Source organism: Rhinopithecus roxellana, chromosome 11 (assembly GCF_007565055.1).
Source record: "Rhinopithecus roxellana isolate Shanxi Qingling chromosome 11, ASM756505v1, whole genome shotgun sequence".
In the NCBI taxonomy this organism is placed as follows: Eukaryota; Metazoa; Chordata; class Mammalia; order Primates; family Cercopithecidae; genus Rhinopithecus; species Rhinopithecus roxellana.
In genome coordinates, this window is record NC_044559.1 from 131,890,655 (window position 1) to 131,915,864 (window position 25,210).

Sequence of the window (25,210 nt, forward strand, 5' to 3'; positions counted from 1 at the left end):
TCATTTGGGTATTCTAAGAAAGGGAAAGGGAATAAGCTGTGAAGCCAAGGTATAGGACTCAGCTTGTAGGTTCTCCTATAGGAGCCTTTTTTTTTCTTTTTTTTTTTTTGAGAACAGATTATCCAATAAGCAGGAGGCAAGAGAGATGGGATGGGGAGGAAAATGGATTAATGACACAGTTTCAGAAGGAGGAATAACCCACTGATTTCTCTGTCTTACAGGTAGGGAGGCAGAGATTGAACTTTGCTGACCTTTGATGTGAGGCACTCAGCCAGGGCCAAGGGGAGAGCCTGGCAAGATTTGCAGCCTGAAGCCATGGGCCAGGGGGCCATGGTGACCTGAGACTAGTGGACTCTGTATAGTTGCCCCCTGCTTCCCCTTCTGCCTCCCCTACCCTATACTAAGGGGACTCATCTCCACCTCTTAAGGAAACTCCCCCTGAGGGAATCCCTGTCCCGTATTTTCCTATCCTTCTACCCTTCCAAGAGAGTCCTAGCCTATAGAACTCCTACCTCCCATCCCCTGAGGTGGTCCCCATTCCTCCCTCCCTTCCTCCCCCCGCCATGCTCCAGTTGTGGAAGGTGGTACGCCCAGCTCGGCAGCTGGAACTGCACCGCCTCATACTGCTGCTGATCGCTTTCAGCCTGGGCTCCATGGGCTTCCTGGCTTACTATGTGTCCACCAGCCCTAAGGCCAAGGAACCCCTGCCCCTGCCCTTGGGAGACTGCAGTAGCAGTGGGGCAGCTGGTCCTGGCCCTGCACGGCCTCCAGTTCCACCTCGGCCCCCCAGGCCTCCAGAGACAGTTCGAACTGAACCTGTGGTCCTCGTGTTTGTGGAGAGTGCATACTCACAGCTGGGGCAGGAAATTGTGGCCATCCTGGAATCTAGTCGTTTTCGTTATAGCACTGAGTTGGCACCTGGCCGAGGGGACATGCCCACATTGACTGATAATACCCATGGCCGCTATGTCTTGGTCATCTATGAGAACCTGCTCAAGTATGTCAACCTGGATGCCTGGAGTCGAGAACTGCTAGACCGGTACTGTGTGGAGTATGGTGTGGGCATCATTGGCTTTTTCCGAGCCCACGAGCACAGCCTACTGAGTGCCCAGCTCAAGGGCTTTCCCCTTTTTTTACACTCAAACTTGGGGCTCCGGGACTATCAAGTGAATCCTTCTGCCCCGCTACTGCATCTCACACGCCCCAGCCGCCTAGAACCAGGGCCACTGCCTGGTGATGACTGGACCATCTTCCAATCCAATCATAGTACATATGAACCAGTGCTTCTTGCCAGCCTTCGGCCAGCTGAGCCCCTGGTGCCAGGACCAGTTCTTCGTCGGGCCCGGCTTCCCACTGTGGTACAGGACCTGGGGCTTCATGATGGCATCCAGCGGGTGCTCTTTGGTCACGGCCTTTCCTTCTGGCTCCACAAACTTATCTTCGTTGATGCTGTTGCATACCTCACTGGCAAGCGCCTCTGCCTGGACCTCGACCGCTACATCTTGGTAGACATCGATGACATCTTTGTGGGCAAGGAAGGGACCCGCATGAAGGTGGCTGATGTTGAGGTCAGTCTTGTTACTTAAATTTTTTTCTTAGAAGCTATTCACACTCTGGCCTGTCATACTCCCTTCTTTGATTCTGAGCTTGTCATAGGTACACTCCCTGCTTTTCCAGGCAGGAAGAATGCTACTTCTCATGTATTTCCTGTTCAGCCTGCGCTCCTGATTTCTCACATTCCTGTTATTCTTCCCAGGCTCTGTTGACCACCCAGAACAAACTCAGGACCTTAGTCCCCAACTTCACCTTCAACTTGGGCTTCTCGGGCAAGTTCTATCATACTGGTGAGCTTATTCCCCTACTCCTTTGGCATATCATAGCTTGACCTGTCCCTTCACTGTCCACCTCCCTGGGCAGACAAGTTGGAGAAAAGGGTCAAGGTTTGGGGTGAGACTGCTGTGAGGAGCTAGTGGTGGGCATGAATTTAGGTTCGCACGGGTGGCTGGAGGGCAAGTTGGCAATGGGGCAAATAGAAAGTCTTACTTAGGCAAGGATCAGTAGGGTTGTCCCAGGGATGGAAGGTGGTCAGTGTTAATACAAAACAAAGAAGGGAACAGGGGCTGACTGGCTGTGGTCAGTGGTCAGCGTGTGGTCATAGGGACAGAGGAGGAGGATGCAGGGGACGACATGCTGCTGAAGCACCGCAAAGAGTTCTGGTGGTTCCCCCACATGTGGAGTCACATGCAGCCACACCTGTTCCACAATCGCTCCGTGCTGGCTGACCAGATGAGGCTCAACAAACAGTTTGCTCTGGTGAGACCCTTGGATCTCTTCCCCATACTTTCTCCCAGCCATGCTTCCTTTTCTACCATTCCCTAATGGGCTACCCTTTTCCTATCCTTTGCATTTTTCTTTATTTGGAGGCTTCCCCACCCTCTTTACCCTCTACTCCCCAAACCTCACCAGGTCCTAGTGAGAGTCTATGCCATTCCCAGGAGCATGGGATTCCCACGGATCTGGGGTATGCTGTGGCCCCCCACCACTCGGGCGTGTACCCCATCCACACGCAGCTCTATGAGGCCTGGAAATCCGTGTGGGGCATCCAGGTGACCAGCACTGAGGAGTATCCCCATCTCCGCCCTGCCCGCTACCGTCGTGGCTTCATTCACAATGGCATTATGGTGAGGGACTCCCAATACAAGCTTGAATCAAACTCTCACATTTAGACAGCTTTCAACATGCATTGACCTATGTTCTCTATCAACTGCCAGTCCAAGTATGGGGGTACATAATCAGGGGTAGAAAGGTGAAAAAATCTTAACACCCTCAGTAAGAGCTTTATTGCTGTAACTTCAAACTGAGTCTTCTATAAATCCCAGTGTCCTCCATCTACTTCTCATTCTGTCTTTCAAATCTTATCTGTTTTTTCTTTTCCCTCCAGGTGCTGCCTCGGCAGACATGTGGCCTCTTCACTCACACAATCTTCTATAATGAGTATCCTGGAGGCTCTCGTGAACTAGACCGGAGCATCCGAGGTGGAGAGCTCTTTCTGACAGTGCTGCTTAATCCGGTAAGGTGCTGAGAGGAAGGGCCAGAAGATTGTAGAGTCAAGGTGTTTGCAGGCTGGGACCTTTACTCACCAAGGCTAATTCAGAGGTGGGTAGGCTCTCCAAATCTGAAATGCAGGTACCCCCTTACAGATTAGCATCTTTATGACCCATCTGTCCAATTATGGAAATGACCGGCTGGGCCTGTACACCTTTGAGAGCTTGGTGCGCTTCCTCCAGTGCTGGACACGGCTGCGCCTACAGACCCTTCCTCCTGTCCCGCTTGCACAGAAGTACTTTGAACTTTTCCCTCAGGAGCGAAGCCCCCTTTGGCAGGTAAAGGTGGAGTTCAGTCTGATGAGAGACATGATAGGGGTGGGGTGTTTTTTTTTGTTGTTGGATTTTTTGGGTTTTTTTTTGAGACAGAGTCTTGCTCTGTCACCCAGGCTAGAGTACAATGGCACAATCTCTGCTTATTGCAACCTCCACCTCCCGGGTTCAAGCGATTCTCCTGCCTCAGCCTCCCCAGTAGCTGGGAATATACGCACCCACCACCACGCCCGGCTGATTTTTGTATTTTTAGTAGAGATGGGGTTTCACCATGTTGGCCAGGCTGGTCTTGAACTCCTGACTGCAGGTGATCTGCCCACCTCAGCCTCCCAAAGTGCTGGGATTACATATGTGAGCCACTGCGCCCAGCTGGGATGGGGGTTTAAGAAAAGACTAGGCCAGGCCGGGTGCGGTGGCTCACGCCTATAATCCCAGCACTTTGGGAGGCTGAGGCAGGCAGATTACCTGAGGTCAGGAGTTTGAGACCAGCCTGACCAACTTGGAGAAACCCCGTCTTTACTAAAAACAAAATTAGCCGGACGTGGTGGCACATGCCTGTAATCCCAGCTAGCAGGAGAATTGCTTGAACCCAGGAGGCGGAGGTTGCAGTGAGCCAAGATCATGCCATTGCACTCCAGCCTGGGCAACAAGAGCAAAACTCCGTCTCAAAAAAAAAAAAAAAAGACTAGGCCTTATCTGATTATTGGCCCTGGCTTCAGAATCCCTGTGATGACAAGAGGCACAAAGATATCTGGTCCAAGGAGAAAACCTGTGATCGTCTCCCGAAGTTCCTCATTGTGGGACCCCAGAAAACAGGTGAAGTATCCTTAGCTAACTTCTCTTGCCCTGCCTTAAACCCAAAGGATCCTTTTGTCAAGGAACTTTCCTCTCTCCAGGTAATCACAGGAATGAAAAGTGTTTTTAATTTTAATTTTTTTTTTCTTTTTTTTTTTTTGAGATAGAGTCTCACTTCTTCGCCCAGGCTAGAGTGCAGTGGCACGATCTCAGCTCACTGCAGCCCCACCTCCCGAGTTCAGGCAATTCTCCTGCCTCAGCCTACCCAGTAGCTGGGATTACAGGCAGGTGCCACCATGCCTGGCTAATTTTTGTATTTTTAGTAGAGACGGGGTTTCACCATGTTGGCCAGGCTGGTCTCGAACTCCTGACCTCAAGTGATCCGCCTGCCTCAGCCTCCCAAAGTGCTGGGATTACAGGCATGAGCCACCGTGCCTGGCCTTAATTTGAATTTTTAAGAGAGAAAAAAAGGAACTCCTTTTATACCCACCCCTCACTGATCCAGTCTCTTGAGGCAGTGATTCCTAACCCTCGTTGTATATCAGAATCATCTGTAGTGTTTTCACAAGATCCACAAGTCATTCTGGTGCACAGTTAAAGCAGAGAACCACTGTTTTAGCCCTTCCCTGGGCCTCTCTCAGACTTGCCTCCTATCATTGTAGTTTGGCCATGGGGGATTTTCCTACCTAGAGTGGATATTTTTTCACTTCCTTCAAGCTTATGCTGTTGAGCGGTTTTCCCTCCCACAATGGCCTGTTCTTTCTCTCCCATTTAGGGACTACAGCTATTCACTTCTTCCTGAGCCTGCACCCAGCTGTAACTAGCAGCTTCCCTAGCCCCAGCACATTTGAGGAGATTCAGTTCTTCAACGGCCCTAATTACCACAAGGGTATTGACTGGTGAGACTAGGTCCCATTTGAATGTTTCTCAGAGGAACACTCCCTTCCCCCAAAATACCCCATTCCAGCTTCCCTCAGCACAGACTTCTGGCCACTTCACTCTGCATATTTTTCTGCTTCTCTCTCTTCTGTGCTACTTCCTAGGTACATGGATTTCTTCCCTGTTCCTTCCAATGCCAGCACTGATTTCCTATTTGAAAAAAGTGCCACCTACTTTGACTCAGAGGTTGTACCACGGCGGGGGGCTGCCCTCCTGCCACAAGCCAAGATCATCACAGTGCTCACCAACCCTGCTGACAGGGCTTACTCCTGGTACCAGGTCTGCCTGAAGCTAGGGACACACAGGCTAAAGGTTGGGGGTAGGGGGTAGGGGGCAGTGACTGCTAGAGAGGGAGGAAGGAGTGTGAGGGTAGAGAAACTTACTAGTGCCTTGGGGATGGGTACCCATGCTGTGCTGTCACCAGACCAAGCGTAAGGGCAGAATAATACTGTCAAATCACTAGTCCTTCACCTTCCTTCTCTTTTTCCTTCAGCATCAGCGAGCCCATGGAGACCCAGTTGCTCTGAACTATACCTTCTATCAGGTGATTTCAGCCTCCTCCCAGGCCCCTCTGGCACTACGCTCCCTGCAGAACCGCTGTCTTGTCCCTGGCTACTATTCTACCCATCTACAGCGCTGGCTGACTTACTACCCCTCTGGACAGGTATAATCCCCGCAAGAGCCATCAGTGGGCTTCCCCTTCCCCTCTTCTTCCCTTCAGCCCAGAGGCTTCTTAGGAATATAGAGGGAACCACATCCCTGTCCCTTTAGTTGCTGATTGTGGATGGGCAAGAGCTGCGTACCAACCCAGCAGCATCAATGGAGAGCATCCAGAAGTTCCTGGGTATCACACCCTTTCTGAACTACACACGGACCCTCAGGTGGGAGAGCATGACCCAGGGGAGGAGTACTCTATGGGAAATGGGGAAGCAGGTTGACCATGTCTGTTAGAGACATGGATTTACTGTCTCACAAGGAGAGACATGTCCCCGTGGGCAGAGAGGGGCATTGTGCATTTATGGAACTTGAGTTTCTCTTTTCCCTGCCGCCTCATGGCCTCTTCCTGTTCAGCAGGTTTGATGACGATAAGGGATTTTGGTGCCAGGGACTTGAAGGTGGTAAGACTCGCTGCCTAGGCCGGAGCAAAGGCCGGAGGTATCCAGATATGGACACTGAGGTAAGTAAAGCCAGGGGCTGGGGAATCCCTCTCCACTTCCAGGATCTGATTCTGTGTCCCACTAGTGTCCCACTTCTTACCATTTCTGCTTCCATTTTCTCCTGTCAGTCCCGTCTTTTCCTTACGGATTTTTTCCGGAACCATAATTTGGAGTTGTCGAAGCTGCTGAGCCGGCTTGGCCAGCCAGTGCCCTCATGGCTTCGGGAAGAACTGCAGCATTCCAGTCTGGGCTGATGTCCCAGCCTCCCGTACCAGCAAAATGCCCTCTGCTTCCCTAAGGGGCAAGCCCAGAGCAGGGACCACAAGGGGGATTAGAGTGGCCTGGCCCCTCCCCCTCTACCTCAGTAGCCCCCTGAGAAGGGAAGAGTATCCTTTTCCCATAGTTCTGGGGCAAATAAAGGGACTTCCTTTGGTACCCCACATCATGGTACTAGGTACCTTTGACCCATCATCTTGGGAGGTGGGGAGGAATGAGAGGGTTCAGGCAGGGTGTAGGGGAATGTATTAGTCCAATGAGATTTCCCTTTTCATCCACAGCAGTGTATCTATCTATACCTGGCTATGGGAGGGACCCCTTGCTATGGCCCCTTTAGTCAGGCAGTGGGATCTACCTGTGGCCCGGCCTCCCTAATGTCATTCACATTGAATGGGGATGAGGTCGGACAGTGGCTCATAGAGCTGAGTATGAGCCCTAGCTGTGGGCTAGAAATGTCCTTAATAAACATCCTTATTTTTCTGTTTTGTCTGCCTCCCTGGAGTGGGAAAAACTTAGACTAAAGCATCAGTTTTCCCCCCAGTTCAAGGTTCATCTGCACATGGAGTTTGGAAAGAAGGGAAAGGCCCAGGTCGACTAGAGTAAAAAAGGAGTTTATATATTTATAAATGCCAAATAAATACCAGAGGCCACCCAACGCCCCCTCCCAGACAGGGCTGTCTCCCCCAGCCCTAGGCTTCTAGGGTCTGAGACATCTTGGCCCCAGGCTACAGCCCAAGAGCAGCTGTCAGTCTGGGCTACGAGGGAACTGAGTGAGGATGATCTGTCCAGCCAAGCTTCACTCCCCCTGTGTGAGGGGCCCCCATAACCACAGGCCTGGGTCCCTGTATAGGACCCTACGGGTGAAAGACTCAGGGGGAGAAGGTGGCCATCTCGAGTGAGACCCGCTGCCACAGCTCCTTGGTCTGTTTGCTGCGCTTGAGGTTCTGTAGGATGTCGTTGAACTGCATCATGCCCATGGGCGTCAGGCAGAAGGCGCTGCGGGCGCTCCGGATCGCATTCACAAAGTCGTCGTAGTCCGCAGGAGTCAGGTGAATCAAGCGGTGGTGGATGTACTGGAGGAGGATGTGTGCAGGATGAGCCTTAGTACAAAGCACAGAACCAGGCCCTGCCTCCCTTCCCTCTGGTCCAAGACCACCCCTCCTGGGAGGAGGTCCAAGTGCTCCACCCTGCTCCATAATTCTAGCTTGTCACCTGCATGTATGCCTGCTGGCAGCGCTGCACCAGTTGGTGGAAGGCCGGGGCACGCAGGTGGTTGTGGGCATGAGCGGGACTCAGCCGCTGCAGCGTCTCCATGACGATCTCCTGCAGCACAAACGGGCTCAGCACCCCCTTGGCTGCCCCCACACAGAACTGGTGCACGTAGTTCACTCCTGGGGGGCAGGGGGAGGGGCATGAGACGGGGGTGGCCACCTCTGCCCTAGGGACCCAACTTACATATCTCAGCTCTGGCCTGGCAGAGAGCCTCCCTCCACCCCAGGAGCTGAGGTAACCCTCCGCCCCCCGCGCACGCACACATACCCGACCAAGGCCTCAACTCTGAGCAAGAGCTAGGAAGGAGGTCTGGGATAAGGAAGGTGGGGAGAGCAGGTGGGGGGGGAAATGGTCCTAGGGAGGGGAGGTGTTACCCAGCTTTGCTGCCAGCCCCAGCAACCATTTGACATCATCAGTGTAGGGGGGGGAGCGGGAGAAGTTGTTGGGGTGATCGTTGTGTGCCCGGCGACCCAGCATCTCCAGTGCCAGCATTCCTGGGAGATAAGAGTGGGTACGTGGTAGGGTGTATCCTCTTCACACTTTACCCCAACCTGCCACCTGACCCCACAGTAAACAAATGAAGAGCTAGAGGAAGGGTCCTCTGAGGAGCCACTGGCACAACTGCAGGTAGGAGCACAGAAAGGGATGTCCTCTCACCGACACGGTAGGCAGCATGCAGGTGGTGCAGGCTGTGGGGACTGACTGGCTGGCTGTGCGTCTCCTCCTCGGGTGGTGGAAAACCTCCGCTCACCAGAGGGCTGGGCTGTGTGGTCAGGGCAGGCAGTGAGGCACCCTGGATGGCTGGAAATGTGGATGCTGGATGGACACTGCTCACTAAGTGGGATGAGAGCCATGTCAGGAACTCAGCCCGAAGAGAGGCAGAGAAGATTCCCTCCCCACCTCCCCTGCCCAGTGTGCCTCCCCTCCATTCACCTGTTCCCTGGCCCCACAACTCACAGGCCACACTGGTGGGCAGTGGAAGCCCTGGCTCTGTGTGGTAGGGATGTACTGTGATGGGTGCCATGGAAGGGACGGGGAAAGACACAGCAGTGGCAGCAAGTGAGGGAGGAGTCACTGAATAAGGGTACTGAGCCCCCAGGAATGCAGGATGCACACCCTAGGGGCAGGGAGAAGAACAGAGGGCAGATGCCAAGTTCGATTAGGATGTTGCTCTCTTGCTTCACCCCCACAAGCTGCTATCCTGACAGTTTTTTTTTTTTTTTTTTTTTTTTTGAGACAGTCTTGCTCTGTTCTCCAGGCTGGAGAGCAGGGACACGGTATCAGCTCACTGCAACCTCTGCCTCCCAGGTTCAAGGGATTCCCATCTCAGCCTCCCAAGAAGCTGGGATTATAGGCGTGCACCCAGCTAATTTTTAGTAAAGATGGGGTTTCCGCATGTTGGCCAGACTGGTCTCGAACTTCTGACCTCAAGTGATCCACCCACATCGGCCTCCCAAAGTGCTGGGATTACAGGCGTGAGCCACCATACCCGAACGTCATTTCTTATTTTAGCTGGGCTGCGTCCCCCAGACTCCCACCACCTCACCAGGACTTTTGGACAGCCCAATTATACTCCCAGAGTACCCCACTCCAACCCCCTATGAATTTCCAATATTTTCCCACGTCTCACCCCCCAGCAGAACATTGGTCTCACCTGTGGGTATGCAGAGCTGGGCACAGGGAAGACGGCAGGCCGGGGCATGTGAGGCATGGGGTGGGCGGGGTGAGCTGGGTGAGTGAGGTACTGAGGGCTACAGGGCAAGTGGGGCTGTAGAGCAGTGTAGGGGTGCAGGCCAGGGGAGTGGCCATGCCCCAGTCCTGGACCCGGGTACAAACTAGACCCCACCGAGATGACGGGCACCACTGTGGCTGCTGCTGTCACTGCTGCCGCCGCCACTGTAACCGGCTCGGTCCCTGGGCCCCCTCTACCCTCAGGCATACCCCGCCCAGCCTCCCCAGCTGCCCTGATCCCACTGGCACTACAGCTTGTAGCCCCTTCACGGGCTGTGGATGAGCCACCTGCAGTTTGCTCATATAGCCAGAACCACTGGTGAGCAACCTCAAACAACACTTCAGGGTACACGCCCCCACCCTTAGCTGCCTCTTCCACTGCCATGCAGGCCTTCTCCAACATCAGGTTGTCCTGGAAGAGAGGGGAACAGAGTGTTAAGGGGGAAAGGCCTTTACCACATGGATGATGTTAGATGAGATTCCAAGGTCTCCCTCAGAGCTGTCTCATTCCCAGGGAGGCATCAGAGGTCAGTGTCAATGCTTAGAGTCCGTTAGAGCAGTGAGTGCTTCACACACTGAATAAATACTGACCAAAGTAAGTCAAGACCCAGGTTATAGTCTCACTTCCAAACTAATTTAACAGCCCCCTCCCATTCAAGTCTTATATGTATGAGCCCTTCCCTAAGTTTTCTATCCTGAGTGATCATCTTGGTCCCTAAACTGTAGGCCTCCATTTCCTTATCTGTAAAATAGAAATAAACCTAACCTTTGAGTTGTAAAGATGGGTGCAAAAGCACATTAATAGGTAAAATGTCGCCATGAGAGGACCAACAGTCATCTGTAAACTCCAGGATATGGGAATCAAGAGCTGGGCCCTTAGCTTTCCCATGCCCAACCTCCCTGCCCAGATACCCCAGAAGAGGTTCCCAGATTGCCCATAGAAATACCTGTTCCTTGCACTGCACCAGGGCCCGCTGGATCTCATTAGGGTTCAATGCATGGGCATGAGGCAGGCAGCTCAGGGCCAGCTCTGCTGCTGCCCTCACCATATTGGAGTCTCTTGCCCGTGATGCCCTGTCAGCCAGGGATGCAACCTCAGGAGGTGTCAGGTGCCCATCCCAGCATTCTACCAGTATAGTCAGGGCTGCGCTGCCTATCTCCATGGCCTGGCCTTAAAGGAAAGGAGAGAAGGGCAGAGTTGGGTTAGTGTGAGCACCACTGAGGTGTGAGAATAATCAGATCAGTAATCCCCCACAAAGATAAGGCTCTTATCCCCACCAATTAATCCCCCTCCCATACCCAGGTCAGGTCAAATGATTTACCTGTAATCCAGGAAACGTGAGAAGAATAAGTACGTGAGAGCCAGTTGGGAGAAACAAAGTTGTGCAGGCCAAGGGCATAAAGCCCAATCTCGAAGGCGCAAAGGTGCAGGTTGCGGTGAGGACCCTGGTGGCCCCCTGAGGAAGATGGATGTGTGAAAATGGAAGTGCTGCTGTTGCCCCCTGCCTTGATCAGCACTGTCTTCGCCAGCTCGAAGTAGAAGTGTGCAGCTGCCTCTGATGGCTGATTGGGTACATGGGGGGCATGACTCTCGGGGCGGCGGCCCTTGTACCTGAAGGGGCAATGGGGTAGGGACGGGGGTTGGGGTTTCTTTGAAATGGGTATCCAGGTAGGTTGGGAAGGACCAGGGAAAGTGAGGATGCTGGGAGACAATGGTTGGATTGCACTAGGGATATGGCTCTGAGGGTGGGCCAGATCAGGGAAGATGGGGAGTTCTTCCCACTGACCTGCCAACTTCAACGGTCTTTGCCCGGGCTCCTCCACTGGCACTGGCCCGGCGACTTCCACTGGAGGATGAGGAGCCCAGGGAGTCCGAAGAAGAGCTGCTAATGCTGTCACTGTCCTGACCTCGACCCCAGGAGGTGGGGGCCCAGCCCCCTCGAAGTGGTCTCCGGCTTAAGGTTGGGGAGCTATCCGATGTTGTTTCAGGGGCACTGCTGTCAATGCTGGCCATGCCTAACCCCCAAAAGAAGTCAGTCTCAGAAGTCAGGAGTCCCAGATGTTAGACTCCAACCTTCAGGATTATCCTTCCCTCTATGCTAGCCCACAGGCTGTCCTACCTGTGTGCTTCTTCTTAGGCCGTCCTGGAGACCCCCATCCCCGTCCATTATAGCCTCCACGACTGCCAAGTGCCAAGCGGCTAGGAACTTTCCCTTCTGGCCTGGGGATCAAAGCTGCCTCAGATGGAAGACCCTCACAGGGGGAATGTGGGGAACTCTCTAGGTGAGGAAAACAGGACGCTGGGATGAGCCCAGGAAAGGGGACCTCAACATAGCTCCACACCATTCATCCCCCCTGCCCAGTGCCCCCACCTCACCAGGCACATTCTTCTCTGTGAAGCCCTCAGTGGGGCCTGGCCCAGCCCCTGCCACACTCCCTGGTTGAGCAGGCCCTGCAGAGCCTGAGGTCAGTGGTTGCAGGGCCCCTGGGGCAGATGGGCCCCCGTGCTTTGAAGGAGACCTCTGGCTGGCTGTGGTTGGGCGGCTAGATGAGTAGAAAGAACTCAGCGTCTGTGGCTTATGTGTCTGGCTCTCTCGGTCCAAGAGTTTGTCTAAGATCTGGAAGACAGAAGCAGTGACCTCCAGAGAAGCAGTGACAGGATGCCCTTTAGCTCCTGACTTCTGTTACCTTCCTGTCTCCTTGAAATGGCCAACTGCTACATCCTCAGGGAGCCTTCCCCAGTTACAACCACAGGATGACCTCCTGGCTTATATGTCTTTTGTTTGTAACTTATTCAACCCCAACATATCTTGGTATCCTCCATTAACACCCACAAGGCAGAATATACTGATAGTCAATAAATACTGAAATAAGCGAATGAATGACTTTATGCCCTCTGCTTCTCTTCTTCCACCCCCGGCCCTAGCACTCCTATAAGAACCATTGGTCTTCTCTTATTCTTTATGAGATGTCCCCAAGATTCCCTACTTACCTCCTATGGGCAGAAGAGCACTTTTCTTTTTTTCCTCTTCTTCTTTTTTTTTTTTTAAGAGACAGGGTCTCGCTCTGTTGCCCAGGCTGGAGTGCAGTGGTATGATTATAGCTCACTGTAGCCTCAAACTCCGGGCTCAAGCAATTCTCCCACCTCAGCCTCCCGAGTAACTGGGACTACAGGCGCGCGCCACCATGCCCGGCTAATTTTCTAATTTTTTGTAGAGACAGGGTCTCACTATGTTGGCCAGGTTGGTCTCAAACGATCCTCCCGCCTCTGCTTCCCAAAGTGCTGAGATTACAGGCATGAGGCACTGCACCCAGCCTAAAATAGCACTTTTCTCATTGTACTGGAAACTCCCTGAGAAAGGTAGTAAAATGTGCTCTCTTTCTCTGCCTGTCAAAGGCCCCAGTACCTCAGTCCCTTACTTTTTTTTTTTTTTTGAGACAGGGTCTCGCTCTGTCACCCAGGTTGGAGTGCAGTGGCGCAAACCCGGCTCATTGCACCTCTGCCTACTGGGTTCAAGCAATCCTCCCACCTCAGCCTCCCAAGTAGCTGGGACTACAGGCATGTGTCACCACGCCCAGCTGCTAATTTTTTGTATTTTTTGGTAGAGATGGGATTTTGCCATGTTGCCCAGGCTTGTATCAAACTCCTGGGCTCAAGCCATCCGCCCACCTCGGCCTCCCAAAGTGCTGGGATTACAGGCATGAGCCACCACACCCGGCCCCAGTCTCTTACCTTCTTAAGCTTGGCCTGGTCGTCCTTGTAAGTGATCATTAGTGCTAATGCCAGGTCACCCTTCTCCCGACGTGTACCTTCACATAAGAGGGGATGTTCTGCCTCGCTCACTGTTGTCTTCATGCCTGTGAGAAAGAGGACCTTATGGGGATTGAGAGTAGTCATAATTCCCAAGGCAGCAAAGGCAAGAGGCCAGGGTTCCCAAGCCATCAGCATATGAAGTAAGGGGTTCCTTTGGTCCATGTCACCTATAGAAGTCCTCATTGACTATTACATCCAACCTAAGCTCTGGTATGCTTTTCAAAACCTTCATAACCAGGTCCAATTTGCTTACCCAGCATGTACTTACCACTTTAGGGAAGCTGGGCTCCTCATTCTCATGAAAACTTAATTGCATTGTGTGTTTCCTCATGGTGTTCGCTGGTCTAGGACCTACTGATTTTTTAACCCACATTCCATATTCTACCACTTCCCTTAGGCCTTTCCCTAGATTTCTGTTTTGCTGCCCTTACAATATCCAACACCCATAGCACACATTTTTTTTTTTCTTTTTTTGAGACAAGGTTTCACTCTGTTGCCCAGGCTGGAGGGCAGTGGTGTAATCACGGTTCACTGCAGCCTCAATCTCCAGGCTGAAGCAATTCTCCCACTTCAGACTCTGGAGTAGCTGGCAGCACAAGGCATGTGCCACCACACCTGGCTAATTTTTTTTTTTTTTTTAGTAGAGATGAGGTCTTGCTAGGTTGCCCAGGCTGGTCTTGAACTCTTGAGCTCAAACGATCCTCCTGCTTCAGCCTCCCAAACTGCTGGGATTACAAGCATGGGCCACCACACCAGGCCATATAGCACACATTTTTGCCCTGAATTCCTGACTATCTTACAGGCACTAGTTGGCTCACACATGTCACCCTGACCTTCCCATTACCATACAGCCCTTCAGAACAAGGCACAGGTCTCATGTCCTTTAAGACCTGAACCAGGCTTAGCTCATGGATGTGCTCAAGACATTGACAGACTCACCCAAGGCAGCAACTGCTGCTTCAAATCCCAGCTCCTCATCCCCAGGTGTCTCGCTGTTCCAGTTGCGACTTGGGGGCCGGGAACCTGTGGGAGAAACCACTGTATAAAAGTTGGGGTAAGTCAGGCAGACAGAAGTATCATGCATGGGAAAAAAATGCAAGGGAACCCAAAATCCTCATCATCACAGACCTACCCATGAAGCTGCCTGATGGGTCCTAAAGGTGATTCAGAACCTTGGGGCTCTTGGTTTTTCTTAGAGAAAGCTACCCCTACCTCAGTTCCCCACTTACTTACTGTAGGGTCAGGCACCATACCTGGAGCACAGAGAACGTCAAAGATGAAACTGGCCAACATGAGAGGCAACACAGGCCGATAGTCACAGAGCGTCCCCTCCCGAAGCTCCTCTGCCCGGCACCGCATGGTACTCATCTCGCTCGGACCCAGAGGGATCTTCTTGAGCAAGGCAGCCACCTCAGACTCCTGGTATGCCAGCTTCACCTGAGGGCACAGGAAAGAGCTCAGTGTGTCAATAGAGATCAAGGTATAAGGCTCTAAAGAGACTGAAGTACAAGGCTGAGATGGAGCCTCTGACCTCCAAGGCCTTGGTAGAAGCTGGAGGCCTCTGCAGCTCCAAGGCAAACATGCCAACTCGGAAGGCCAGGTTGTGGTGCTCTGGACGCTCACTTAGCACTGTCAACAGGAAAGCTGCCTTGCTCAGGGTGTTGGTAGCCACCCAGGTCTGACGGCTCGTGGATACCTTGTTTTTCTTGCCCTAGAAAGGGAAGAAACACAGGAGACAGGCAGATGATTCTGACTTACCCTGGTGGAGGCAGAAGGAGGCTCTCACTTGGGGTGGGGCATGGGAGCAGGTTGGGGGTAAGTGGGGGAAGGAAAGGTAAAGGATGGGGGTCTCTCTCACCTTGGCAGGGGGCGGCTCTACCTTGAGGTCGGGTGGGTTGGCTAGCAGATCCTGGGCAAGCTCCACGGTGAGACGGGAGGCCTCACTGCTGTAGCCATGTGCATGCAGGGCCTCAGCACAGGCAAACAGTACCTGGAGGGAGGACATGGGACCAGAGAGGTTGAAGTCCCAACTTCCAGGGGCAGGACATCATGCTCACTCACGCAGCCAACATTCCTTGAACACTTGCTACATGCCAGGCCCTGCGCTGCTCCACAGGAGCTCTGGTTAGAGACCCAGATACATAAACACATGCCACCGTGATGCCAGCTATTACAGGGAAAAGTCAATGGGAAGCAGGTGGGATATCTTGGGGCAGAGGGACAGTATCAGAGAGACTCGCTAGAAGAAGTAATCTTTAAGATCCCTGAGACATGAAGAAGAAACACTGGCTAATGGAGAAGAACATTCCAGGCAGAAAGGTCAATCTGTCCAAAATCCTGGAGGCAAGAGAGAGCATGGCAGATACAGGAGTGGTTCAGCTGACTGGAGTGCAAAGGACAGAACAGCCAAGTGAGGCTGGCAAAGCAGGCAAAGACCAGATCAAGTGGACCCTCATAGGTCATGCCAAGCACTTTCATTTTATCATAAGGGCAACAGGAACCCATTGAAGGGTTTTAAGCAGGAGAGTGACATCATCACATTTTAGGAAAATCATGTGGAAGCAGTAAAGAGAGTAGACTGAAAGCAGGGAGGCTAGTTCAGCGCTTGCAACAGGATTCTCACAGTCCTGGTGATGGTCCTGACATTCCCAACTAGAGCTAGAAGGCCCCTCCCCGCTGTGGCTAAGGAGCACCCAGCCCTCCCTCCTTCCATCCCCTCACCTCCATGCGGCTCTCCTGTTCCAGCGGCTTCAGCCCAGCAAACAGGTCGTGCTCCTCCCCAGCCCCGCCCTCGGCCTTCTCTTCCTCGCCCCCAGCCCCATCCTGGGCATTCAGATAGTACGCCTGGTAGTCGTCATCCTCCTCTCCAACTGCAGGGGCTGCCTCTTTGGTTTTGGGAAGCCCACTGCCACTCTCATCTGTAGAAGGGAGGTCGTCCCGGGTACAGACATCCCCAGGCAGTAGGCCGGGGGGGCCGGCAGAAGCTGTGGGAGGCTCAGGCCCTTCCGAGAAGTACACACCACCATCTTCTTCATAAGTATCTGGGGGCTCAGGAAGGAAAGTGGAAGGGCCTCGGGAGCCACCGTGAAGAGGACAGGGTGGAGGGCTCTCAGGGAATCCCCCGAAGGTGCTGGCCTCTGCGCCCAGGGCCAGGCTGCTGTCATCCAGGCTCATCTCAGCCAGGTCAGGCTCCAGGGAGCTGTCTTCACTGCTCAGCCGTCGCTTGCTCCCACCACCTGCTGAGCCCTTGCTCCCACTGCCAGCCCCACCCAGTGCCTTGGCTTTGCCCCCACCTGGACCCATCTTATGCAGAGCTTTATCTCCCCCTTCAGCTGAGAGGCGGCGGGGACCCCGCTGTGATGAGGGGACCCCCTCACCCAAGCCCTTTCGCTTGGTCCCAGGCTCCTTGGGCCGCACAGCTGGCTCAGCAGGAAGGGGTCGGGGCCGGTCCCGGGATTCCTCCAGGCCCCCAGAGCGGGAGGCACCTGGCCGAGAGGGCAGGGCCCGGGCCCAGCACAGTGCCAGCTTCCTGTCAGTGCCGCTGTAGGTGACACCAGGAAGTGGGTAGGCTTCTTCCCAGTTGAAGTAGCAGGCCTCCACCGCTGGCCGGAAGCCAGGGAAGAGCCGCTCCAGCGTCTTCTTGTGTTGGCCCCGCTTGACGTTCTCAATCACCTTCAGTTGCCACTGCCGCAGCTGCATACACAGTTCCCGGCGCCTGTGGGAACAAGGGGCAGGAGGCTGCTGAGGGGCTACTGGGAAAGGATGGGCATGGAGTAGGTGTACACCCCAAAGAGGGGCAAGGGAAAAGGACACAGGAAGTACTTCTTGACCCAGCCCCATAAGCATCACTGAAACACTGGGGAATTTTGAAAATGGGTGTTATTTAGGGGAGGGAAGGATGAAAGCCTCTCAGAAAAAGGACTCATAAATCACTGCTGACACCAGAGCTCAGCACCTCCCATTTCCCGAGGACTAAAATCATGGTATGTCTCTGCAAACAAGGAGATGAAGGCTCAGTCTGTCCTGAGCTGGCCCAGGCTCAGTTCTGTGGTGAGCCTCAGGGGAGACTCACCGCTGGGGGCTGAGTGCAGGGTCCAGCACGGCCAGCCTCCACAGTGTGACCATCTCGTCACACATGCTGGCACAGGCATGGGCTGCCACCTCTGACTGCCCGTTGCTACGGCCCGTGTGCCCACTGGCACTGCTGTGTGAGGCTGAGGTACGTACGCTATACCACCAACCTGTTATCTGGAGACAAAGAAGGCTGTGAGCTGCACCTGAGAGCTCAGAGAAAGGCAGAGTAGCCCTTCCAGAGTCCCTTTCAGCAAAAGGAGGATGAGGCAGGGGGAGGGAGAGAATGAGCCACCATGGGGCTCCCCAATGCTGGGTGATTACCTGCTCATAGGTGAGGCACTGGTCAGTGAGGATTTCCAACAAGGGGGCAGCATTGCTGTCCCTCCGCTTGAACATCTCCCGCACGATGCTTAGCAGGTTCCAGACGCCCTCTGGCTCACGGCCCCTCAGAGGGCGCAGCAGACATGCCCATTCGGCAGCGGCTGGCGGCTCCGTGGAAGACAGATACATGGAGTTCACATCACTATAAAAGCAGAGAAACAGAAAACCATGACAGTAAGACAGGGCTGAATGAAACCTAAAAGGGCTTCTGGCCCCAAAATACAAAAGACAGAGAGAAAAGGACATCTGTAACAATTTTTGTTTTTCCTTTTTTGAGACAGAGACTTGCTCTGTAGCCCAGGCTTGAGTGCAATGGCACGATCTCAGCTCACTGCAACCTTCGCCTCCAGGGTTCAAGCAATTCTCCTGCCTGAGCCTCCCGAGTAGCTGGGATTCCAGGCACCCACCACCACGCCTGGCTAATTTTTGTATTTTTAGTAGATATGGAGTTTCGCCATGTTGGCCAGGCTGGTCTTGAACTCCAGACCTCTGGTGATCTGCCCACCTTGGCCTCCCAAAGTCCTGGGATTACAGGTATGAGCCACCACCCCCGGCCACAAAAACTCTTTAAAAAATCTTTCTCTGCCTCCATTTCCTGATCTATCAAAGGAAGAAAAAGAACTCTTGCTAGGTAAGAGCAGACCACTCTGTGACTGTACAAGGTCACCATCTTCCATTGATTCGTTAGTGACAACTGTGTGCCAGGCACTGTGCCAGTTCAAGGAATAAAAGTTAGGGGTCACAGGCAAGAATAGAAGAAAGGATCTGTCATCAGCCTGAGGGACGCTCCCCCTCCACCACAGACACAGGTATGCAGAGATCTGATTTACCTGAAGACCACAGGGGAGGGGCCACAGAACTTGTGCAGTGTCTTCTTTATGTTGTCAGTGAGTGTTGATTCATCTAGATACCAAGTACTCTGGTCCGATGCTGAGGGCCCTGCTGTGGGGTCTGAGGATAACAAGCAGTCAGTCACCTAGAGATAGGGGCCTGGATTCGCCTGACAACAGCAAGCCTTGAGTAAGTGGCGCTCTGCACTACAAGCTTGCTTTCTTCCTACTGCCCATCTTTCTCACCACACTCACCCGGAGCTCCACACACTGTATTGATGGCTGTTGACTGGGAAGACAGGAGTTCGTCCAGGAGACGCTGAGCTGTGGGGAGGATCTGAGAGAGAAAGAGACAAAGGCAGGCAGAACACGGACTAGGTGAACCCATGGAGGCCTGGGCCTAACAGGAAGGCTGCTATGCGGCCTGGCCCGGAGCTAATTGCAGGAGGGGGTGCCGACCTCACCCACCTGCTGAGGGAGCTCACTGATGAGGTACTGAGCAAACTTCTGCAGCTGGTCCCTCTGTAGCCGGGACAGGGACTCTGAGACTGGGGCTCGCAGGCAGACTGCAGAAGCCTGAAGGGAACACAGAGTAAAATGGAATAATCTGAGAACAGGCTTGCTGGAGCTGGAGCTAGAGGACAGAGAGGCAGAGTAGGGGAGGTGAGGGGGCTCACATTGTAGCCAGGCATGCAGCAGAGAAGGGGGGGATGGAGCGTAGGATAGGGCCAGGATAAATTGGGAGGGCCTCACGTTGTGGATGCGGAAGAGACAGAGTGCCACGACGTGGGTGCACCATTTGGCCCCAGCCCCACAGGTACAGCTGCAGGAAGTGACCCGGCAGCGGTCAAACATCACAGCCACGTTGTAGGCCCCTTTGGGAGGGACCATCTGAGGTGGCACCACTGTAGCACTCAGGTGGAACCCTGGGGAGAAATGGGGGCATGGTCAGGGAGTACTGTCAAGACCTGGGTCTCTGTCCTTGACCCTGGCCCTGCAGTTATTCAGACAACATGCTCCAGCTTCTTGCAGTGTGTTCTTACTTCATAAGCCAGGGGATGGGAGGAGCAGGGTGTGCCACATGGCATGATGGCCCACTCACCTATCTGCAATGGGTCCTTCACAGCCCTCATGCGGAAGAGCTGATCCCCTCGCTGAAACTCATCTGCGCTGCCATTGGCCAGGCATGAATACAGCCTGGGGGTGAAGAAGAGGACACAGCCAAAACTCAGCAAATAACCTTTGGCAGACCCTGTCAGAGACCACAATGCCCTAGGCACTCTCTCTCTGGGCGGGGGGGCGGGGGCGGGCAGGGGGTGAATCCCAGGCAATCCCTCCCTTGTCTTCCTCTCACCACTGCCCCAAATACAATGTCTCCTTTGTTCTATGGGAAACCCAGCAGACAGTATGGAGTATCAGGAACCCACTTCCCACCATCAGTCCTTTGGCCTCACCGAATGTCCTCTTCATTCTCAGGGAAGCTCCAAAAAGCAATTCGGAGCTGTAGCTGCTCAGGCACCGGTGGGTAAACTTTCTCCACCACTTCAAATGGGATGTGAAATGCCACCTGCTTTGCTGACAGCTCCACCAGTGGAATCACCAGTCCATCTTTGCACACAATGGTTGGGATCAGGGGAAAGAGAATAGGAAATGAAAAGGGCCATGGTTTCTTGGCAGTCATGCCAGTGCCACATCCTGGGCCTCACCTTCACTATGATAGAAAGAGGAGACCTGAATGAAAGTCCTAGGGATCCCCCTACAGGATACACTAACCCTTAAGGCTCCATATGGGAAAGGGGAGCTGGACAATCCCCAGCCCACAGCCGGCTACACCTAAGGTCTAGAACAGAAGATACCAGAGATATCTTAAGAAACACCTGGCCAGAGAGGTGTGTTCCAGGACCCTAGCAAGTAACCCTGCTCACATGGCTCAGCATTGAATTTCCCATATTCCACGAACATTTTAAATTCAAATTACATTGTTAATGTCTCTCCTCTGGCATTCTTGCCTCCAATTGCTTTTTTTTTTTTTTTTTTTACCATCTCTTTTACTCTAGATGACTGTAGGCCTCCAGCTAAGGAGAAAAGATAGACCAGAGCCTGGACGGGATCTCAAGAAGCACGAGAGGCCGGACCACTTGTGTCATACCTAAATGATGACTTCCCACACTGGAAACCCACAAGGGGAGAGAGTTATCGCAGGGGACCTAGCTGCTGCTGCAACTGGAATCACCTGGACTAAGATAAAGTTACCACTCAAGGTTTTCCACAGTGTTTTAATCAAAAAGTAGGGATAATAGGACAAACTGTACATCTTACAAAATTGCCAGTCACATTAAAAGATAGATCAGAAAATCATAGAATTAAAAAGAACCTTTTTTAAAAAGTTGACCCCTTTATTTATTTATTTTTTATTTATTTTGAGATGAAATCTCACTCTGTCACCCAGGCTGGCGTGCACTGGTGCCATCTTGGCTCACCACAACGTTCGCCTCCTGGGTTCCAACTTTCCTCCCACCTCAGACTCCCAAGTAGCTAAGATTACAAGCGGGTGCCACCACACCCAGCGAATCTTTTGTATGTTTAGAAGAGATGGGGTTTCATCATGTTGGCCAAACTGGTCTCAAACTCCTGACCACAAGTGATTCACCCAACTCGGCCTCCCAAAGTACTGGGATTACAGGCATGAGCCATCGCACCCGGCCAACCCCTTTATTTTGCAAGTGAGTGACTGAAGTGGGGGGACTGGGGTAATATGGCACATTTTCCCAGATTTTAACCTAACCAGGAAGACACCAATATGTTAACAATCTTCATCACCATGACTTCAGTTACTTCCCTCAAAGTGTGGGAGCACTAAGCCCCAATACTACCCACATACTCAAACATGAAAGAAGCCGGAAGGTCACAGAAGACCCACGGTAAAACTGCCTATGATCTGTGTGTGTTTGTGTGTGTGTACACAGGACATATTCTCTCTCTAACTGAAGCTGAATGTCACCACTCCGCCACTCCTAAAAAGTGATACATGTGCCAGGCGCAGTGGCTCACGCCTGTAATCCTAGCACTTTGGGAGGCCGACGCGGGCAGATCACCTAAGGTTGGGAGTTCAAGACCAGCCTGACCAACATGGAGAAACCCCATCTCTACTAAAAATACAAAAATGAGCCGGGCATGGTGGCACATGCCTGTAATCCCAGCTACTCGGGAGGCTGAGGCAGGAGAATTGCTTGAACTGGGGAGGCGGAAGTTGTGGTGAGCCGAGATCGTGCCATTGCACTCCAGCCTGGGCAACAAGAGCAAAACTCCGTCTCAAAAAAAAAGAAGTGATGTATGTAAATTTCTTCGTGTCCCAAAAGAGCACCAGAAATCTCCACAAGCCAGTTTGGAAAACGAGACTCTTGGAAAGGCCTGAGTAGAATCACACAAATTAAACTCCTCAACTGCTGAAAAAAGCCAGCTTCCACTGAGGACCAGGACAAAAACTGTGCCATGAGGAAGGCACAGCAGGCAAGTCCCAGCCTTGGCTTCTGACAGATGTTTGACATGGCCAGAAGCAAACAAAGCCTATGATCTAAACCTATGAACTATGGAATCTCTGGCAGGCCAGTTCACCTCTACTTTCCTCTGGGTGGGATCCCTTCTTGGTGCTTCTGGGATCAGAGATCATCACTCCAAAGCAAGAAGCTCCCAATGCATTTTGCAATGCGGTGACACGCCACAAGTGGTCACTTCTTCACAATCAGCCCCCTACCAACATTCTCTTCTGTCTACTTTCCGGTATGCTTCAGACTGAACTCAGTTAAGTATTCCCAAGTCAAAGACAAGATTCTTCTCCTTTATCCCATCTCTGAGGCAAAGGAGTGACGAACGATTTACTTTCTGTCCACAGGATCTCCCTGCCACAGCGCGCGCGCGCGCGCGCACACACACACACACACACACACACACACACACACAGGTGTGGAGAAGCCAGCCCACCCCAGGAAAGCCAGAAAAGCGAGTTCTAAAGTCTGTTCTAAGCTTGGGACAGCTCCCAGTCGGTGACAGCTCCCGGCCGGGGACAGCTCCCCGCTCTTCCCCTGGCTGAAGGGAGCTCTCGGTCGGGGACAGCTCCTGGTCCCGGACAGCTCCCGAGCGAGGCCCAAGCAGGGCCTGCCGCTCCTCCTCCCCCCAGCTCACTCTCACCTCGCATTCTGGTACCGCCACTGCCACCTCCGCCACCGCCGCCAGTGGGGGAATTGGGCCCCGCTGACTGTTTGCGCCATCCCCGCCAGTTCTGGCAGAGGCTCTCGGCCTCGGAGATGAAGGAACAGAGCGAATCCTCCTCAAAACGGTCCGAATCCTCGAATGAGAAGCGCTCTCCGTCCTCCCATTCCGCAAACATCAGCTCCATGGGGCCCGCACCCCCCGGAGCCGGGTCCCCCCCCGCGGATCCGGGGCCTGGGCCGCCGGCCGGGGGTTGAGGGGAGGCCCGGGGCCTGAGGGGCGAGCCGGGGCTGGGGGTGGCCGGGGCGCTCAGGGCGGCCGTGCCGGGCGAGAATCTCAGGCCTGGGAAAGAGACGGAACCGGGCCTCGCCCAACAGCGAGGTGCAAGCCGTGATCTTGGCCAGTCTCCGAGACTTAAGGCCGGGACGAAGCGCTAGGCGGCTGGGGCCTCTAGGCGGCTGCGGAGCCGCCTCCCCCATCAGCTGATCCGGACTTCCGGCCGCGCGGGCCGCCACCACTTCCGCCCTCGCGCGCTCGGGATCCGGATCGGGTACGGGCGGATGTAGGGGACACGTTTATTTAATTGCTGCATTTGCTTTTTTTCTCTCGAGCCCACCCTCAGACGCTATAAGAGGAAGCCAGCCCCTAATGTTATACGAAGCAACTACAGATCCCAGCAATAACTCGGAGTCCATAAAGTCCCCAAGGAATAAACAGCCGCTATGCATGTTGGGAATCGTAGGCTGTCAGGAGAGGACAGGAACTATTGGATGGAGTTATTGTCTTAACTCTGGATAGGCCCCAGGGCCGCACCACCTTCTGGGAATCGTAGTCCAGAAGTCTGCAATCCAGCCGACCTTTTTATAGGGTCTAATTGGGGAAACATCAGAAAAGAATCCATTTGATTTCAGGAAATGGTTGTACTGTTTGTCCATAAGGCCTTTGGGTCTACTAACTCAACCTTTTTTTGTGCCATGGACCCTTTAGCAGTCTAGGCAGGTTTCTGGACCCCCTTCTCAGATTGTTTACAAATGCACAAAATACCAAGAATTACAAAGGAAACCAGTTGTTTAAATACAATTATTAAACTATTAATAGAACAAATTTGTAACGTAATAATGCTCGTTTATTTACACATTAAATGACAAGATCTAGGAGGCAGTGTAGTAACTATCATAATTTTGAAGCTGGTCATGAGTATAAATGCTTTTTGAGATATTTATAACCAACTGTAACATGATATGAAAATACCGTGATTTCATATGGGTTTTGATAATGTTACTGTGGTTTGTTTTCTATAGCCCTGACTGAAATGCTAAATTTCAGTTGTAGTTAAAAATACAAATTTTCCCCCAAGTTCACAGACGTCTTAAGTGGAGTCTATTGACGTAGGTTAAGAACTCCTAAGGCCGGGCGCGGTGGCTCACGCCTGTAATCCCAGCCCTTTGGGAGGCTGAGGTCGGCGGATCACGAGGTCAGGAGATTGAGACCATCCTGGCTAAGACCGTGAAACCCCGTCTCTACTAAAACTACAAAGAATTAACTGGGCATGGTGGTGGGCGCCTGTAGTCCCAGCTACTCGGGAGGCTGAAGCAGGAGAATGGTGTGAACCCTGGAGGCGGAGCTTGCAGTGATCCAAGATCGCGCCACTGCATTCCAGCCTGGACGACAGAGCGACACTCCATCTCAAAACAAAAACAAAAACAAACTCCTAAGCCTAGTCCAAAGTGCGTAGGCACTGAGCTTCTTCCTATAGCTAAAAGGCTCATCCTGTGGAACTGGACACTTGTCCAGGGCTCTACCTGGGGGTATGAAGAATGTGGGAAGAGACAACTGTCAGTGGATCAGGGAGGCAAGACCCCTTCTTACCTTAATAATTTTTTTTTTTTTTTTTTGAGACGGAGTCTCGCTGTGTCGCCCAGGCTGGAGTGCAGTGGCCGGATCTCAGCTCACTGCAAGCTCCGCCCCCCAGGTTTACGCCATTCTCCTGCCTCAGCCTCCCAAGTAGCTGGGACTACAGGCGCCCGCCACCTCACCTGGCTAGTTTTTTGTATTTTTTAGTAGAGACGGGGTTTCACCGTATTAGCCAGGATGGTCTCGATCTCCTGACCTCGTGATCCGCCTGTCTCGGCCTCCCAAAGTGCTGGGATTACAGGCTTGAGGCACCGCGCCCGGCCTCTTACCTTAATAATTATCCCATTGCTGCATTAAAAGCACCACTGATGTTTGTCCCACATTTAATGCTGTAAAGCACATTAAAAAGCTAACTCAATTATGCCTGAAAGGGCAGAGTATACATAAAATGTTATGCAGTTTTTCCTAATATCAGGGGAATCACAAAAGTGAATGCCTTCA

The 25,210-nt window shown here is 52.9% G+C and overlaps 2 protein-coding genes and 1 long non-coding RNA gene across 16 annotated transcripts; 1 reads left to right on the top strand and 2 right to left on the bottom strand.

Moving 5' to 3' along the window:
- The first annotated feature begins 224 nt into the window (after nt 1–224).
- On the top strand, nt 225–10,983 carry NDST2 (N-deacetylase and N-sulfotransferase 2). Of its 5 annotated transcripts, none has more exons than XM_030940416.1 (13): nt 225–1,568; nt 1,757–1,844; nt 2,159–2,313; nt 2,496–2,681; nt 2,942–3,070; nt 3,201–3,383; nt 4,097–4,193; nt 4,948–5,071; nt 5,216–5,390; nt 5,605–5,775; nt 5,883–5,992; nt 6,183–6,288; nt 10,851–10,983. In XM_030940416.1, exons 1-13 carry the CDS (start codon nt 564–566, stop codon nt 10,887–10,889), a joined length of 2,568 nt encoding a protein of 855 aa, XP_030796276.1. In that variant the 5' UTR covers nt 225–563; the 3' UTR covers nt 10,890–10,983. The 5 variants fall into 5 exon arrangements, with proteins under 5 accessions (XP_030796276.1, XP_030796275.1, XP_010371421.2 ...); XM_030940415.1 differs by lacking the exon at nt 10,851–10,983 and adding an exon at nt 6,397–7,029; XM_010373119.2 differs by lacking the exon at nt 10,851–10,983 and adding an exon at nt 6,397–7,029 and having other exon boundaries at nt 6,186–6,288.
- LOC115900348 lies at nt 2,936–6,454 on the bottom strand. The gene is made up of 2 exons (XR_004059981.1): nt 6,369–6,454; nt 2,936–3,401 (listed from the first exon to the last, which is right to left on the bottom strand). It is a non-coding gene; the product is annotated as an uncharacterized LOC115900348 (long non-coding RNA).
- ZSWIM8 (zinc finger SWIM-type containing 8) lies at nt 7,140–23,345 on the bottom strand. Of its 10 annotated transcripts, none has more exons than XM_030940411.1 (26): nt 22,835–23,345; nt 20,101–20,254; nt 19,749–19,843; nt 19,400–19,572; nt 19,115–19,222; nt 18,902–18,983; nt 18,647–18,767; nt 17,757–17,958; nt 17,434–17,609; nt 16,083–17,076; nt 15,241–15,351; nt 14,893–15,072; nt 14,615–14,798; nt 14,301–14,399; nt 13,281–13,405; nt 11,925–12,165; nt 11,668–11,826; nt 11,335–11,563; nt 10,870–11,159; nt 10,495–10,718; nt 9,471–9,959; nt 8,750–8,933; nt 8,474–8,650; nt 8,191–8,310; nt 7,757–7,867; nt 7,140–7,617 (listed from the first exon to the last, which is right to left on the bottom strand). In XM_030940411.1, exons 1-26 carry the CDS (start codon nt 23,040–23,042, stop codon nt 7,157–7,159), a joined length of 5,697 nt encoding a protein of 1,898 aa, XP_030796271.1. In that variant the 5' UTR covers nt 23,043–23,345; the 3' UTR covers nt 7,140–7,156. The 10 variants fall into 10 exon arrangements, with proteins under 10 accessions (XP_030796271.1, XP_010371428.1, XP_030796270.1 ...); XM_010373126.2 differs by having other exon boundaries at nt 7,757–7,935; nt 8,774–8,933; nt 14,301–14,384; nt 15,220–15,351; XM_030940410.1 differs by having other exon boundaries at nt 14,301–14,384; nt 15,220–15,351.
- Between the last annotated feature and the right edge of the window lie 1,865 nt (nt 23,346–25,210).

What these genes read in the sequence shown, in the direction of transcription:
- NDST2 (XM_030940415.1), top strand. Translation starts at nt 564, where the DNA reads ATGCTCCAGTTGTGGAAGGTGGTACGCCCAGCTCGGCAGCTGGAACTG. An exon ending in TGAAGGTGGCTGATGTTGAG is followed by an intron (nt 1,569 to 1,756) that starts GTCAGTCTTGTT and finishes TATTCTTCCCAG; the next exon opens with GCTCTGTTGACCACCCAGAA. An exon ending in ATCCAGATATGGACACTGAG is followed by an intron (nt 6,289 to 6,396) that starts GTAAGTAAAGCC and finishes TTCTCCTGTCAG; the next exon opens with TCCCGTCTTTTCCTTACGGA.
- ZSWIM8 (XM_030940409.1), bottom strand. Translation starts at nt 23,042, where the DNA reads ATGGAGCTGATGTTTGCGGAATGGGAGGACGGAGAGCGCTTCTCATTC. An exon ending in GAAGGACCCATTGCAGATAG is followed by an intron (nt 19,573 to 19,748) that starts GTGAGTGGGCCA and finishes ATTTCTCCCCAG; the next exon opens with GGTTCCACCTGAGTGCTACA. An exon ending in AGTGCCTCACCTATGAGCAG is followed by an intron (nt 17,610 to 17,756) that starts GTAATCACCCAG and finishes CTTTGTCTCCAG; the next exon opens with ATAACAGGTTGGTGGTATAG.